The sequence below is a fragment of the Cavia porcellus genome, unplaced genomic scaffold (genome assembly GCF_034190915.1).
Source record: "Cavia porcellus strain 051 isolate PalLab524CR breed Dunkin Hartley unplaced genomic scaffold, mCavPor4.1 scaffold_10, whole genome shotgun sequence".
NCBI lineage: Eukaryota > Metazoa > Chordata > Mammalia > Rodentia > Caviidae > Cavia > Cavia porcellus.
The window spans coordinates 60,940,474-60,955,323 of NW_026947493.1; the positions used below are offsets into that span (position 1 = coordinate 60,940,474).

A 14,850-nucleotide genomic window follows, 5' to 3' on the forward strand; every position below is an offset into this window, starting at 1 on the left:
ATATAATCCCAATCAAAATACAAATAGCATTCTTCACAGAACTAGAAAAAACAATCCTAAAGTTTATCTAGAACCAAGAGTTCCAGAATAGCAGAAGCAATCCTGGGCAACAAATCAGGAAGCATACAATACTGGATTTCAAGTTGTATTGCAAAACTACAGTAATAAAAACAGTCTGGTACTGGCACGAAGGCAGACATGTACAGCCATGGAACAGAACAGAGGTTGTAAAAAAGCTCTAGGCATCTGATCTTTGATAAAGGAGCCAAAAATAAACATGGAAGGAAAGATTTCCTCTTAATCTACTGGAAGATAAAATAGGTAACACTCTTGAAGGCATAGGTGTATGCAAGGATTTTATGAACAGAACCTTCTTTGCTTAAGAAGTAACAACCAACAAATGGGACTATGTCAAATTTAAAGGCTTCTGCTCAGCAAAGAAAGAACAGAATGAAGTGACAAACACAATGGGGGAAAAGATTTGCCAGCTATTCCTCAGACAGAGGACAAATATATAGAATATATAGGAAACTAAAAAAAATATCCCTCTAATAGAAGGCCCAATCAAAAAGTGGGTAATCAAAATAGAGATACTTCAAGTGCAGAAATACGAACAACCAGTGGGTACATAAAATGTTCATGATCTTTAGCTATTAGAGAAATGCACATAAAAGGAAATGCTGAACAAATGCTGGTGAAGTTGTAGGGAAAAAGGAATTATTTATTGTTAGTGGGAATGTAAACTAGTGCAATCATTGTAGAAAATTAGTATAGAGATTCCTAGAAAATTAAGAATAGAAATTCCATTTAATCTAGCCTAAACCTCTTTCAGTTATCTTTCCAAAACAGTTAAAGGCATCATATTACAGCAGTGAATGCATACCTGTTTATGGCTGTACAACTCATAATAACTAAATCTTAGAAGCAGCCTACCCACCCATCAACAGATGAATGGATAGAGAAGATGTGCTTTATATATACACAGTAGGCTACAATTCAGCCATAAAGAAGGATAAATTTGAGTCGTCTAGGAAAATGAATGTACTTGAGACTATAAAACTAAGCAGACTGGTGATATAGCTTAGCAGCACAGCACCTGCCTGGCAAGTATGAGGCTACGTTCAATTCCTGGTACCAAAAACATAAATAAAACTAAGTGAAAACAAACATGGAACGATAAATATCACATGGATTCTCTTATACAAGAAACGCGAAATATAATTTAAAAAGCAAAATGACAGATGATAGAAAACAGGGAGAATGAACTTTATGGAGATGGAAAAGGGATTTCTAGTTGTGCGCTGTAGTAGAGAGCAGTTGCGAAAAACCGTCACCATAAAATTTTACCAATTTCATTGGAAGCTACTGCGCAGTTCCAGATTCCATGTTGTAAAGAAACTTCACAGAAGATGAAGCTTGAGTCTGTGGTCATGATCCTGAGGTCATGGTTAGAGTTCTCAATGGAAATCGCCCAGTTCTCATGCAAAAACAAGCACATCGATCAAGATTCAGCATCATAGTGATATTAATTGTATTTTTTGATCTTGATGGACTTGTATCAGCTGTTGCTATCCAGGAACACTACAGTGAACTCTGAATGTTATAAGGGCCTAATGTAGAGGTTAAGAAGTATATATAGAAAAAGGCATACTTGAGAAATGGGCAGACAGTTTCATTTTCCACAGACCCATGTCCTGTTCCATTTCCTTTATGGCTGTATCTGCCATAGAAAGTCAAAGAAAATGTCATGGTTTTTTCTCATGTCTTTGTCACTTTCACTGGGACTCAATACCTAACACCAATAAGTAGGACAGATTTATTTTGGTCATGTTTCAGAAGATTCTGTCTTTGCATGGTCAACAGCACGGTGGAAGGGCCTGGTGGAGGAATGTAGTTCTGGTCATCACTGCCAGAGAGCAGAGAGGAGGGGGAGCCAGGGAGGAAGATACTCTACTGTAGGCCGTGCTCCCAGTGACCCGCCTCTTCCAGCTGTAGCCCCATCATCTCCCCGTCTGTCTTCCCAAAGCGCCACCTGTGAGAGCGTGTAGCTCTTGGGGGACCCACAGATACAAACTGTAACACAACATCTGTCATAGTCACTGGATCTAACACTGTGTGACTTCTGCTTTGGCAGTTTCCCAAAGTCAAAATGATTTGAATCAGTTCAGGACATTAAGGCAGCTATGACAGCTCCACTAAAGACCCAGAAGAGGATTTCTAGAACCACTTCAGAGCGGCAAGAACAAGTGTGTCTGAAGCAAGGAGTAATATTTTGAGGGAGCTAATGGTGATGTACCTTTCACTGCAGTCAATCTTTAAAAAATTAAATAGTCACCCTGGTTTTTATCATACCTGAATAAATGTTGAGGGAAATTATATGCAAGCTAGAATTCTGTATCCAGCTACACTGTTAAGTGTGCACATAAAAGAAATATGTTACCATCACCCTAGGTTTCCAAAAGTTAACTTCCCATGTCTTCTTTTTAGGAAGCTAAGACTCAATGTTTCTTCAAAACCAGATAATGAAAGTGAAAGACTTGGAATTCAGGAAGCAGGGAATCTACAAGGACAGGCGCAAAAGAAGTGCCTGGACCCGTGTGTGGTGGGGGAGCACTCGGAGGCCTGGCAGTGGGCCCTGCACTCCCTCTAGACAAAGTGATCAGAAGCCAGTTGTATGAGATTGGACATCCCCAGAGAGTATTGATACTACTGGAAAAGTACTGGAGGTTTAATTCGTGCATACAGAGAAAATAAGCAGATGACAGATAAGCAGCTTATTCTGATAAGTACTTTTTTGAAAAAGAAGTCATGGCATGGTCTGTGGTTTAGCTGTTAGGATAGTTTACATAGATAATAGTTATAATGCAAGGTTTTATATATATATATATATTTGTATCAGTTGGAAGGAGGGTACTTATATATATATGCTCAGGAGAGAGACCTACAGCTTTATTTTTCTAATCAGAAGTCAGTACATTATGTTTGAAAACTGAGTAATAGTAAGTTAAGCATGTTAATAAGAAAAAAAGGTAGTCAGGTGTGATGCAGCCTTGTAATCCCAGCAGGTAGGAGGCTGAGACATGAGGATCACCATGAATTCAAGGCCAACCTGGGCTACATAGTGAGTTCAAAGCCACTTGGAGAGTAGGATAAAATACTGAAAATGTTGCCTTTGGAGTATGCAAAATGAAACAGTAGGCATTGTTTTTCACAAACAGCACCATACATCATTTGATAGTTTAAACTGTGTAAAGGTGTGTATAATTATATAACTAAAAGAACAGGTATTAAACTGGAAATATATATAATTTTGATAAGAATTAAAGATAAATTTAGGGCTGATGATATAACTCAGTGATACAAGTGCCTGCCTGGCAAGTGTAAGGTCCTAAGTTCAATTTCTGGTACCCCTCCCAAATTAAAGATAAATGTAAAATATTGAAAGTTATTTCTGTAGAAAAAGTTGAAACCAGGGACTATTACTGTAGAAAGTAATAAAAATTTAAGGAGTGATGATAGAGATTAATACCTATAAATAACAAAAGTACCATTAATAAGTTCTTGAAACATGATCATCTTACTAGATGTTCACTTATTTTTATTACTTAAACTTCCATATAGGTAAATATGTCATTGATATCAGGTATGTTAAGCATATTTCTGAAATGTGTTTAAGTTCTTTGTGTGAACTTTCTTAAATTAACTAAACCCTCCAGGTTATTTTTGGTGAAAAGCTTCAAAGGAATATCTGTATTTTTTTTCAGTGCAGACTAGTATGAACATTCATTTGAGTTTTATATCAATGATTTTTTAAATAGATAAGTGTAATGATTTCTGTGATTCTGAGTAATTGTGAATTTAAGGATCTTTATTGCGTATAGTTATTAGTTAAACCTTTTGTGGCTTAGGTTTGTTAGATGTAATTTAAATGAATTGCTGTTTTCTAGCTGTATGTCATTGTGTATATAGGTAAGTGCAACCTAATTTAGGGAATAGCTTTAATATCAGAAGCTTGTATATGACCTTAGCGTATGAAGATAATCTGACTAAAACAATTTAATAAACTAAGGCCTCTGAGAATCAATTAAATTTAAGTGAGCTTCTGTGTTTAAGTGAAAATAAAGTATTTTCAACTTGTTTTACTAAAATCAAAATCAAGAGAGACTAAAAAATACTGAGTTTTTGGTTTTTTTTTTTGTTTTTTTCTTCGGTACATTATATTAGTAGAGAAGAAAAAACAGGTGCTAGAGAAGAACATTAGATTGGGGAAAATAAAAGATGGGGAGTCTTTGAGACAGAACAGGAAAAAGATAAAATTGTGATGTCCTTAAACTCAGAGGCCTGCACAAACCAAAAGAGAATAGATGAACAGAGTATGAAACTGTGCACAAAGATCAACAGATTGTCATCAAACAACTGTCATGTAAAAAAGAACTTTTACATGTGTATTTATGAAATCATAGGGAAATGGTATTACTTAATGACTTGTGGCTTGGACTTGACATTAGGCTGAGAGTCTTCTATTCTTAATTATATTTTCTGTTTTCTGGTAATTTGGAGATTTTAAAATTAGAAACTTTAAAAATTTTAGATATCCATCCCTTTCTACTAACTAGTTATCATTTGAGTTTCTAAGTACTGTTAAAAAGAGGAAATAATTGGGAGGTTACAAACTATAAAGCATTGATAAAACAAATATCTTTATCATATATGTGCATGTGTGTCTGTATGTAGCTATGTGAAGTAACACTTATTTTTAGTTTTCCTGATTCAAAGTGTCCTAATTTATTATCCTTTATTTTGTTTTATTAAAGGTGGGAACAGAGAAAAGATCCTCATGGTAGAACGTATTACGTAGATCATAACACTCGAACTACCACATGGGAGAGACCACAGCCTTTGCCTCCAGGGTAATGTAGTATCTTTATGCATTGTTAGTTGTACTTTTATCACACATGTTTTTACCACACATGTGTGTATTTGTGAAATCACACGTGATTGAAAATTTTGTTTATTTAATTTGGGAGATACACATATGAGTTGTCTGACCACACTGTATTTTTAATAACTTTTACAGGATCTAAAATTAGTTGCTGAAAGGAGTCTAAGATAGTTGTTAATAGTTGTAAATTAATGCCAAAAAGCTAAAGTGGCAGGTATGTGGGAAAAGTGAGAGATGAACTCAACCCTGAGTCTGAGCAGCAGAGAGAGAAGGGAATGGACCTTGTGTTTCTCTGGAATATTGGAAGAAAGGCCTAAGAGAAAAAGCACATGACATACTTAAAACAAGAGGTAGTTGTTTCTTGGTCATACTGGGCCTCATGGATTTCAGGAATGGAAAGGTAGAGATGGGCGCTGTGGCGACATGGTTCCATGGGCAGTACAGGGAGATACACAGCAGTGGGAGAAGATAAGTTACAAAGCAACAGAAAGGCTTGAGGTCGTGTCTTGAAAATGGGCAGTGGTCACAGAACAGTTTGCTTTGAATGTAAGCAAGTTCTCTTAGTAAATGCTTATCAAAAAAGGACAGAAAGGTAGTAGGGTTGAAACTGAAATTGTGGCATAGTTGTCTCTTTGTAAGGCAATTTTTAGAAGTCATGTTAGTGATAGAATGGTAATTTAGCTAAAATACATATTTTATAATTTTATAGATTTTTTTTGATTGATAAAATATGTATTTTCAGGGTTTTTGTCATCTTACGCTGATTTTTAAATTACTTAAGTGAAGTATCAACTACCTTTAAGTTTCTTATATTGAAGTAACTCATTTTTATAATTGTTTATTTCATTTGTGGTAGTTGGGAAAGAAGAGTTGATGATCGTGGAAGAGTTTATTATGTGGATCATAACACCAGAACAACAACATGGCAGCGGCCTACCATGGAATCTGTTCGAAATTTTGAACAGTGGCAATCTCAGCGGAACCAGTTGCAGGGAGCTATGCAACAGTTCAACCAGCGATACCTCTACTCGGTAATTACAGATACACTTGTTCCCTCAGGCATTGGCTGTCTTCTACTTTGGTGATTTTCTAAAATCCAATTCAGGATATTTTTTAGTTAATGTTTAATAAATGTGTCTGATGCATATAAACAGTTTCAAAAATTTTTAGATTTTGGAGAATTTCAGATTAGGAATGCTCAGTGTATATCATACAAGAAATTATGTACTGTGTATTTTTGTTTCTGTATGACTTACCTGTGTTCAGAAAAACCTAGGGGCTGGGGATTTAGCTCAGTGACATAAGCACCTGCCTTGCAAGCAGGCGGTCGTGAGTTCGATTCCTGGTACCGACTTAAAAAAAAAAAAAAAAGAAAGAAAGAAAAAGAAAAACCTTTGGGAAACAGAATTAGCTATGTTTCACAATAATGCTCTTCTGCAGATAAGACTACCCTTTAAAGGACTGAAGTTCAGTTATCTCAGTAGAACCACTGTGTCTACAGTCCAGTGCAAATTCTGCAGTGGCTCAGCAGCACCATCAAGTACCCAAGTTCTTTCTGCCTCTTAGCTCTCCATCCTTGTTGTGCATCATGTCTGTTACTTTGAGCACGTAGAACTGCTGCTCTCTAGGCCTCACTTCTAGGGGCTAGATTGTTTATTAAAAAAAGTGTAAAGGGCAATTGAGAAGGAAGACAGCTTTGGTAGAACTATCTAATTATAATGTAATATGCATACATAAAATTATTTTTATATATATGAGTATATACCTTAGCACAAAAGGTACTGGGTAAAAGATAAAAGATTATTTTTGTAAAATTCATTCTGAAGTTTATTGGTTTTGTTAATGGACATTTGTTTTAAAGAGCACTGCGACAATTATGTCAAGTAAATAATATCCCCCATTTAAGTACCATAATTTGATCAATTGGTTGAATGCTCTTACCTCGTGACACTTGTAGAACTTGGTATCTTAGAATGTTTATAATTCCTTTATCATGATTTTTAAAAATTTTAAGATGTGACTGTGCTAAATGCATAGCTTCTCTCTGTTTTTGTATTAAAATGCCATTATTTACTTTTCACTCCAATGCTTTCACCAATCAGGCTTCAATGTTAACTGCAGAAAATGACCCATATGGACCTTTACCACCAGGCTGGGGTAAGCTAAGATTGTGTTGGTAAAAATATCTGTAAAATACATACTTACACCAAATAAGTGTTAAATGTTACACTCATTTTATTTTTTTAGAAAAAAGAGTGGATTCAACAGACAGGGTGTACTTTGTGAATCATAATACAAAAACAACTCAATGGGAAGACCCAAGAACTCAAGGGTATGTCTATATACTGCAGCCTTGCATACATCATTGTCACATATGTGCAGATAGAATCAGTGAACTTTGAGTTCCTAGCCAGCATTTACCTGTGAATGTAACATTTATGTTTTAGTTTGCAGAATGAAGAACCCTTGCCAGAAGGCTGGGAAATTAGGTATACTCGGGAAGGTGTTAGGTATTTTGTTGATCATAATACAAGAACAACAACATTCAAAGATCCTCGTAATGGGAAGTCATCTGTGTAAGTAAAAAGCTGAAATTCTCTTGAAATGTTTTTGGTTCAGAAGGTAGTATGATAGTAAGTACACCTATCTTTGCTTTTATTTCAGGATGGATTTGTGGCATATAATTCACTAATCATATTTAACATATAATAACAGTGTTCAACATACACATAGTAATTACTACATGTTGAAGTTTGTTCTAAGCACTTTGTATGTATTAGCTTGTTTTTATTTTAAAATAATGCCTTGAAGTAGATGCTGTTATTTTCCTCTTTACCGAGTAAGGAAATAGGTATAGGGAACTTACCTGACTGCTGAGGCAAACGGCAAGTAAGTGACGGAGCTGCTTCCTGGCTGAGGCAGTCCGTTTCCAGAGTCTGTCTCCTACCTACCTGATAGTATTGCTGCAGCAACAGATGCGGTGCTGAGCGCGTATCTGTTAAGAAAAATCAAAGCAGTCACAAAAAAAGGCCTTAGCAAATTCTGACTGTGACTTCTGCAGTACCCTCCAACCAGTGTTTATACTGTGTTCTTCTTGTCAACTTGAGAACATATTCAAAGTTCAGCAATAGTCTATTGTGTGTGTGTGTTTTCTCTTGAAATTTTATATAATACAATGTGATTCTCTGTATAGCACAGAAACTGATTTTATAAAAAAAAAAAATCTAAATGTCATTCTTTAGCACAAACCCTTCAGTGTTTTCCTTCTGAAGCATAGTAAAAAGCAGTCTTTACAGTGGCCTATAAAATCACATATAATCAGACCCCGTTATCTTCAGCTTCATCTCGTTTTCCTTCTCATTCACTCTACACTAACTTCATTGATTGCCAAACTGTACCTTGAACATTTTAAGCTTCCATATTTGAGTCTTAGCCCTTATTCTCTCGGCTTGGTGTGTTTTTTCTCTAAATATCTTTGAGTTGTGCCCTCTTTGTCTTTATTTCTGTGCTCCAGTGTTAAGTCTTATATGAACCCTAATCTGTTCACTCTTCTCACAATTGCAGAATTATTCCCCTCATACCACTTACCTTTTGACTTTTTAACGGGGCCATTTCTTTTTAAAGGGAGTGGCGACACATCCCTTCTGACACACACCGTATCTAATTATACATTGATACTTGCTGTGTTTCGTGTCTGTCTCACCCACTAGTGTGTAAGTTCCACAAAGTAGGCGTTTGTATCTGCCTTATTAACAAGTAATTCTTTCATTGTCTAGAAGTACTTCAGGTACCTGCTGTGTGCAGTAAATATTTGTTGTTTGAATGAATGAATTTGAATGCAACACCGCGAGGGAACAGTTCGCATCTATTCTAAAATGTTTCCTGTGATTGTAGAAGTTCTTCGTGTGGACATGATAGGCTATTGCTCAGGAGGCAAGACACTCACCCTCTCTTTTTGAGTTGAAACATTAAGTAAAGTCTGCATTCCTAAATGGCTCCTACTCTGTCTTTTCTCCCTACCAGTATGAGTCATGTGACGTGGGTGTCACTTGTTCCTAGGAATTTGGTTTTGCTCTGCTTATTATCTCAGGCAGTATGTGTTTAGTTTAGATTAGTGTTAAGATACAATTTCCTTTCATGTCTCTTTTACTTAAAGTCTTGGATTTTTAGGATTATCAAAGGCTTTGAAATAGTCTATAGTAGACTTTAATATTGTAGTTAACTACTTAACAAAGACCCAGCTAATCATGCAGTGTCTGCTTCCTGATTGTGTTCTGTCCCTGTAATGTACCCTCCTGGCTAAAGTCTTTTTTGGCCCACTGTATATAATTATATTATTGTCCTAGCATATAACTTAACTTTCCTTGGCTATATGTAGGACTCTGGTTTCATAGTGAATATTAAATACTCAGTTTATTATAAATTAATGTTTGTTTGTGTTTTTCTTTAGAACTAAGGGTGGTCCACAGATTGCTTATGAGCGCAGCTTTAGGTGGAAACTTGCTCACTTTCGTTATTTGTGCCAGGTACTACAGTGGTAAATAAATCTTATCTTTATAATCATTTAGTCATATCTTTGTACTATGTATATGCCATGGCTTATGTATGATATGTTTTTGTTTTTAGTCCAATGCACTACCCAGTCATGTAAAGATCAATGTATCCCGGCAGACATTATTTGAAGATTCTTTCCAACAGGTAAGGAAGATTTTATCAAAATATGCTGTGTACCTCATTTTATTCTACACATCTAAAAGTAATTAGGGTTTTAGAGATTTTAAGAATAATACTAACTACCACAGTTTTTTGATAGAGGGTTTCACTTTGCAATTCATGCTGGTCTCTAGCTCACTTTGTGGCCAGGCTGGTCTCAAAGTTGCATCGATCCTCCTGCCTCTGTCTGCCAAATGCTGGGATTAAGTGTGCCACCATGCCTGGCTTGACTACCACATTTTGAGTGACCATTTTAATAATAGTTACATTAAACCTTACCTGTGTTGCGTGATTGTCATTTGATTGGTGCCAGCATCTTACAGGTTTTTCATCTTCACATTATCCCTTTGAGATATAGCTTCTGTCATTATGTGTATATAGGTCGCATTCCTGAGATTGAGATAATCATTCTATCACAGATTTAGATGTATGCCTATTAAAATAAAGCTTAAAAAACTTGGAACAAGTTGATCTGTTTTAACTCTACCTCTAACAAAAAGTTTTGATAAACTAACAATTGGTCGATCCTGCACTCTGACTGTTCCATTAATATCTCTAATGTTCATTCTTATATTTCTTTTTAAAATCAACCTTGTCTGAGTATACTGTATGTCTGCCTATTCTGAATTAATCACCTGCAAATGTTTAAAATGTACTATGGTACATAAGGAGTTAAATTTATTCAGGTCAAAATGGAATGGTAACATTGAATCCTTGCTTAATTTTACTGTTACACTTCGGACAAGGTAGTTTATTAACTATTTTCAGAACTTTATGGAGGGAGGGGTTGAGTTAGTAAATTCTTAGCAAAATAAATGTTTGAAGCTTCCAAACAACTTATTTCAAGCTATGTTTGAGTTGACTTTAGTAAGTATATATCCAGATTTGTGGCAGACTTTGTTTTTTACTGTCTTGGGGAGAATCATGATCTATAATGGAACACATGTGGTTGAGCCCATATTTAACCCTGAAGGAGCCCTGTTGGTGAGCTTGCTGTGACCTAGATCTGCCTGTCTTGGCTGTGGTTCTGACATATGTGTGCAGAAATAATTCATTTTTATTGAAGATAAAGCCTCCATTACTAGTAACCTTGATGTTAGCCATTAAGGATTACAAAATTTTGGCATAGGTTTTATTTTAATACATCTTACCCTATATAAAATACCGTTGTATAAATGATTATAGATGAGTCCTTTCCTATTAAGAAATAGAATGTGCAGTGAGTTCTCTTGACTCTTAAGTTGCTATCCAAAAAAAAAAAAAATCTGTAAGTTACCTATTTAGAAGGTCTTGGTATAGTTTTTGAGAGTCAAGAAGAGAATGTTTTCTAGCCTTAAAAGGTCTTTGCATTAAACTCTTCCTGGCATCTCTAACCCAAAGGGGAACTGCCATTTACTATTGAAAAGAGGAACAGATGATATGAAAATGAGTCAGAGGAAGTGTCATAGCTTGATACATGTCTTTATCTATTCACTGGAACAAAGACATGGATTGTTTGAGTTAAAGGGACTATATGAGATTTTAAAAAAAAACGTGTAATTTTGAAAATACAGATTAAATTGTTTTGGAAATAACTGGTGCTGTATGTGAGTGTTTAAATATTCATGTTTTTGTTTTAATCAGATTATGGCATTAAAACCCTATGACTTGAGGAGGCGATTGTATGTCATATTTAGAGGAGAAGAAGGACTTGATTATGGTGGCCTAGCAAGGTAAAATTAACACACATCTACTTTGAAATAACTACATCACAAAATATGCAGTGGATAGTCATGAAAAGATATGTGACTATATTGGATTAATTTTTCAGTAGTAATCCAGAAGTATTTTTAAAACCAAAGTGTTAAAATAGTTGTACAATTGTCAAGGTAACCATTATTACTGAGCTAGTTGTCTTTCTGTACATTGTCTTTTCATATGTATAAATTATGTATGTGGGCTTTTTAATAAAAACAGTGATATAATGCAGAGCATATGAGAACTTGATTTGGAGACTAGTTTTTGTAGATCAGTATTAAGGTATGGATGAGGTCCTAGGTTTGATTCTGAGGGAAAAAACAAAGAATTGATTTTATTTTAGATATCATGGAAAGAGAAAAGGAATGTTCTTTTTTTTCACATAGCTGCACAGTAGTCTGTACTTGGAGATACCATAATAAAGGGATGAGAATAAGGTTATTTGTTAATATTTGCTATTGTAACATATGTACATTATATGTATGTATGTATGTATGTATTTTTTGGTACCAGGGATTGAACTCACAGCCTTAGCTTGCCAGGCAGGCATTTACACCACTGAGCTAAATCCCCGGCCCTCCATTTTATTTTTAATCTAATCTGAATCTCTTCTGAGTGCAAAGTTTTTCACGTTCCCTGAATATTGTTAACAGTAGACATTATGAAGCAATGAATGGGAAATCCTGGTATTATAGCTTAATTTTTTTTCTACTTAATTGCTTTGCACAAACCAAAATTGGCAATGAATATTTTGTTTTGTTCTGTTTTGTTGTCTTTTCTTTGCCTTGTTTTAGCTATGAATTCAATTCCTTTTTGTTGGAGATAGCATGTCACTCTATTGTCCAGGCTGACCCTGCGCTCACTGTGTAGCCTAACCTAGTCTTGAATTTGCCACCCTCCTGCCTGAAGCCTCGCCAGGGCTGGGATTATAGGAATGTACCACCTCTCCCAGCTGCAACTTTTGAACTCACATTTTATAGGTGCACAGAATTTCAGTATGTGTTTTAAGGGATAAGGTAGAACACTGAATCAGGCACAACTAGTGGGAGAAGATATAATACACGTGGGATTATCAAGAGTTTGTTTATAAACATTTCGTCTAAAACATTACTAAGTATTTTCAATAGATAAATACTATCTACCACAATAAATGTACATCTATGAATTTTTCTCAGTTCAGAAATGCTTACACTTCTAAAAGAAACGTGTATTTTACAAGGGAGGAATAGCATTGTTACTGTTTCCATTTTCTGACTTTGTAACTTTGTCATTCTTGTTTGAACTCTTACTTGCCTAAACTATTTGGGTCTAGTTTTGTAGTTTGGCAGTTTTAGTATACATAGCAAGTTCTTATACACCATGGGTTTTCTTATTCCTAAATTCTTTATTTGATTTAAGTGTTAGTGGCTTAGACTGACTATCAGATGTTTTACTCCAGAGTACACAAGAATGATACATTGCTACAGTCTTTGCATGTTTGAAAATGTCTTCTGTTGCATTCATATAAAAACAACAGCCTAAGAGTAAATTTCTTGCAAAGCACTTGTTTCTGTAATACTCTAGATTTTGCTTCACTGTTTTCTCTCCTTGAATGTCAGCACTATCAGCTCCTTATAGGAAACTTGTCTCTTAAGTGCACACACAGTTCTTTTTACTTGAAGTTCATTAATTTCATTATCGATTGTTTTGTATCTTTTAAAGGAACATATTAAGATCTTTCTTCATTTCAGGGAAATTTTCTATTGTATCTTTGAATATTTTTTTCTGTTCCATTTGTTCCATTTTTTCTTCAGGAACATCAATCATGGGTATGTGGAACCTCTGTCAGCCTTACATGTCTGTCACCTTTAATCATTTTTATCTTTGTGCTTCTCATGTTGTTTGAATTTTTCTCTAGCCTGTCCTTGTGTCACTTTTGCTATACTGCCCTACATATTGCTGCTTCTGATGTGATTTTTCTTCATTAGTGGTTTTACTGTGTCATTTTTTCTGTAGACTCTGCTAGCTCATCTGTTGTGTTGTTTTTCAACCTCTTGTATGTCTTCATTTTATTTGAAAATGTGGAGAATATGTTGAAAATTAACTCTCCTGTATCTTGCTAGTTAGAAATTTTTCCTTCTTTTCTTCTAACATTAGGGCAAAGGTTAGGTGACATGACCATCCTTTTGAATGGATTTAGTTTCTTTGGGCTGGTCTTTGCTAAACATGGTCTGAAGCAACAGGAAATTTTATTCCTGGTTTTTGTGTGTGTATCTAAACACTTTCTGACTCTACCCGCTCAGTCCTCTTCCCTGGCAGGATTGTCTTCAGCCTCATTACAGAGGGAAGTCACTTGGCTCAACTGTGTTGGGACTTCTGTGACTTGTGTTTATCATTGCTTAGTTGGTTATGTTTAGGGACTTGCTTCTATATCATTTAGGCAAGTTCAGGGATTATGTTTCAAAAGCTGTAGAAAAGAGCCCATACATGTCCGGTGAACATGTGTAAAGGGGTCCATTGTAGAAATTTTTTAAATTATGTAATAATAATTTTAAATTTCACAAAATCCTGCCTAAGAATCAAGGTTTCCAGCCTGGAGCCTGTAATTCCAGCTCTGGGGAGGCTGATACAAATTTGATTTTTCTTTAAAAACCTTAAACCCACTTTTTCATCCTCTTACTTATATCAGTTGGCTGAATCCCAGTAGCTGTTTTCCTTGTAGGGGAGAACACACTCTGTTTTGTTACTGTGCCCCCACTACCCAGTTGGCTTAAGGACCAGTATAATATACCTAGAAATTCCTTCCTTAAAGCCAGAGATTATGGCTAAGCAGAGAAGCTTAAGTCCTGTGCTCTCACTGACCACTGTGAACATTTGAGTTGGCATTCTGCCCATCGAGTTGTATTTTACCTGCCACCTTTTTAAAATGAGACAAAAAGAGAGGTTTCTTATCACATTTGAAGATTCACTTAATTTTAGTCTTTTAATGCATTCACAATAAAATTAAACCTGTTCCCAGTATCAGTGTTGTATACTACAGTGTCACCAGAAAATAATATATTAAAAGTCAGTTGTGGAGGCTGGGGCTACAGCTCAGTGGCAGAGCACGTGCCCAGCCTGTGTGATGCTCTAGGCACCATCTGTAGCACCACCACAAACAAAACAGAACACATTATTTTGTGTACATCTTAGAATTCCCGTGAAAGTTAAAGATACAGAAAAATACAGTAGATATGGCGTTTCCCACTGTCAGGCTTAAAAATAAACATGTCCACGTGAGGAATGGTGAGTGTATAGTTTGGTAATCCAAGAATTAACAAGCAATTAATTTTGAGTGGAAGCTAGATCCTAGAACTTATATGAAGAGCTGAGGAACTGGGCAACAGAATCATAAAGGTTGTTGAGCACAGGTATATAAAAGGGTATGTTTAAGACTTGTTTTTAAATGTACGTATATATGGATGCTAAAAATTTTCTTA

General features: G+C 35.5%; 1 protein-coding gene across 3 annotated transcripts in view; it reads left to right on the plus strand.

The window, feature by feature from the left end:
* The window catches only part of Wwp1 (WW domain containing E3 ubiquitin protein ligase 1), a 91,298-nt gene that overhangs the window by 52,661 nt on the left and 23,787 nt on the right, over window positions 1-14,850 (plus strand). For all 3 annotated transcript variants that reach the window (XM_063257526.1, XM_063257527.1, XM_063257528.1), the window contains 8 exons: window positions 4,815-4,910; window positions 5,799-5,973; window positions 7,045-7,099; window positions 7,190-7,274; window positions 7,390-7,518; window positions 9,393-9,468; window positions 9,569-9,640; window positions 11,279-11,367. In XM_063257526.1, coding sequence (XP_063113596.1) covers window positions 4,815-4,910; window positions 5,799-5,973; window positions 7,045-7,099; window positions 7,190-7,274; window positions 7,390-7,518; window positions 9,393-9,468; window positions 9,569-9,640; window positions 11,279-11,367 — 777 coding nt within the window. The remainder of the gene's footprint in view (window positions 1-4,814; window positions 4,911-5,798; window positions 5,974-7,044; window positions 7,100-7,189; window positions 7,275-7,389; window positions 7,519-9,392; window positions 9,469-9,568; window positions 9,641-11,278; window positions 11,368-14,850) is intronic.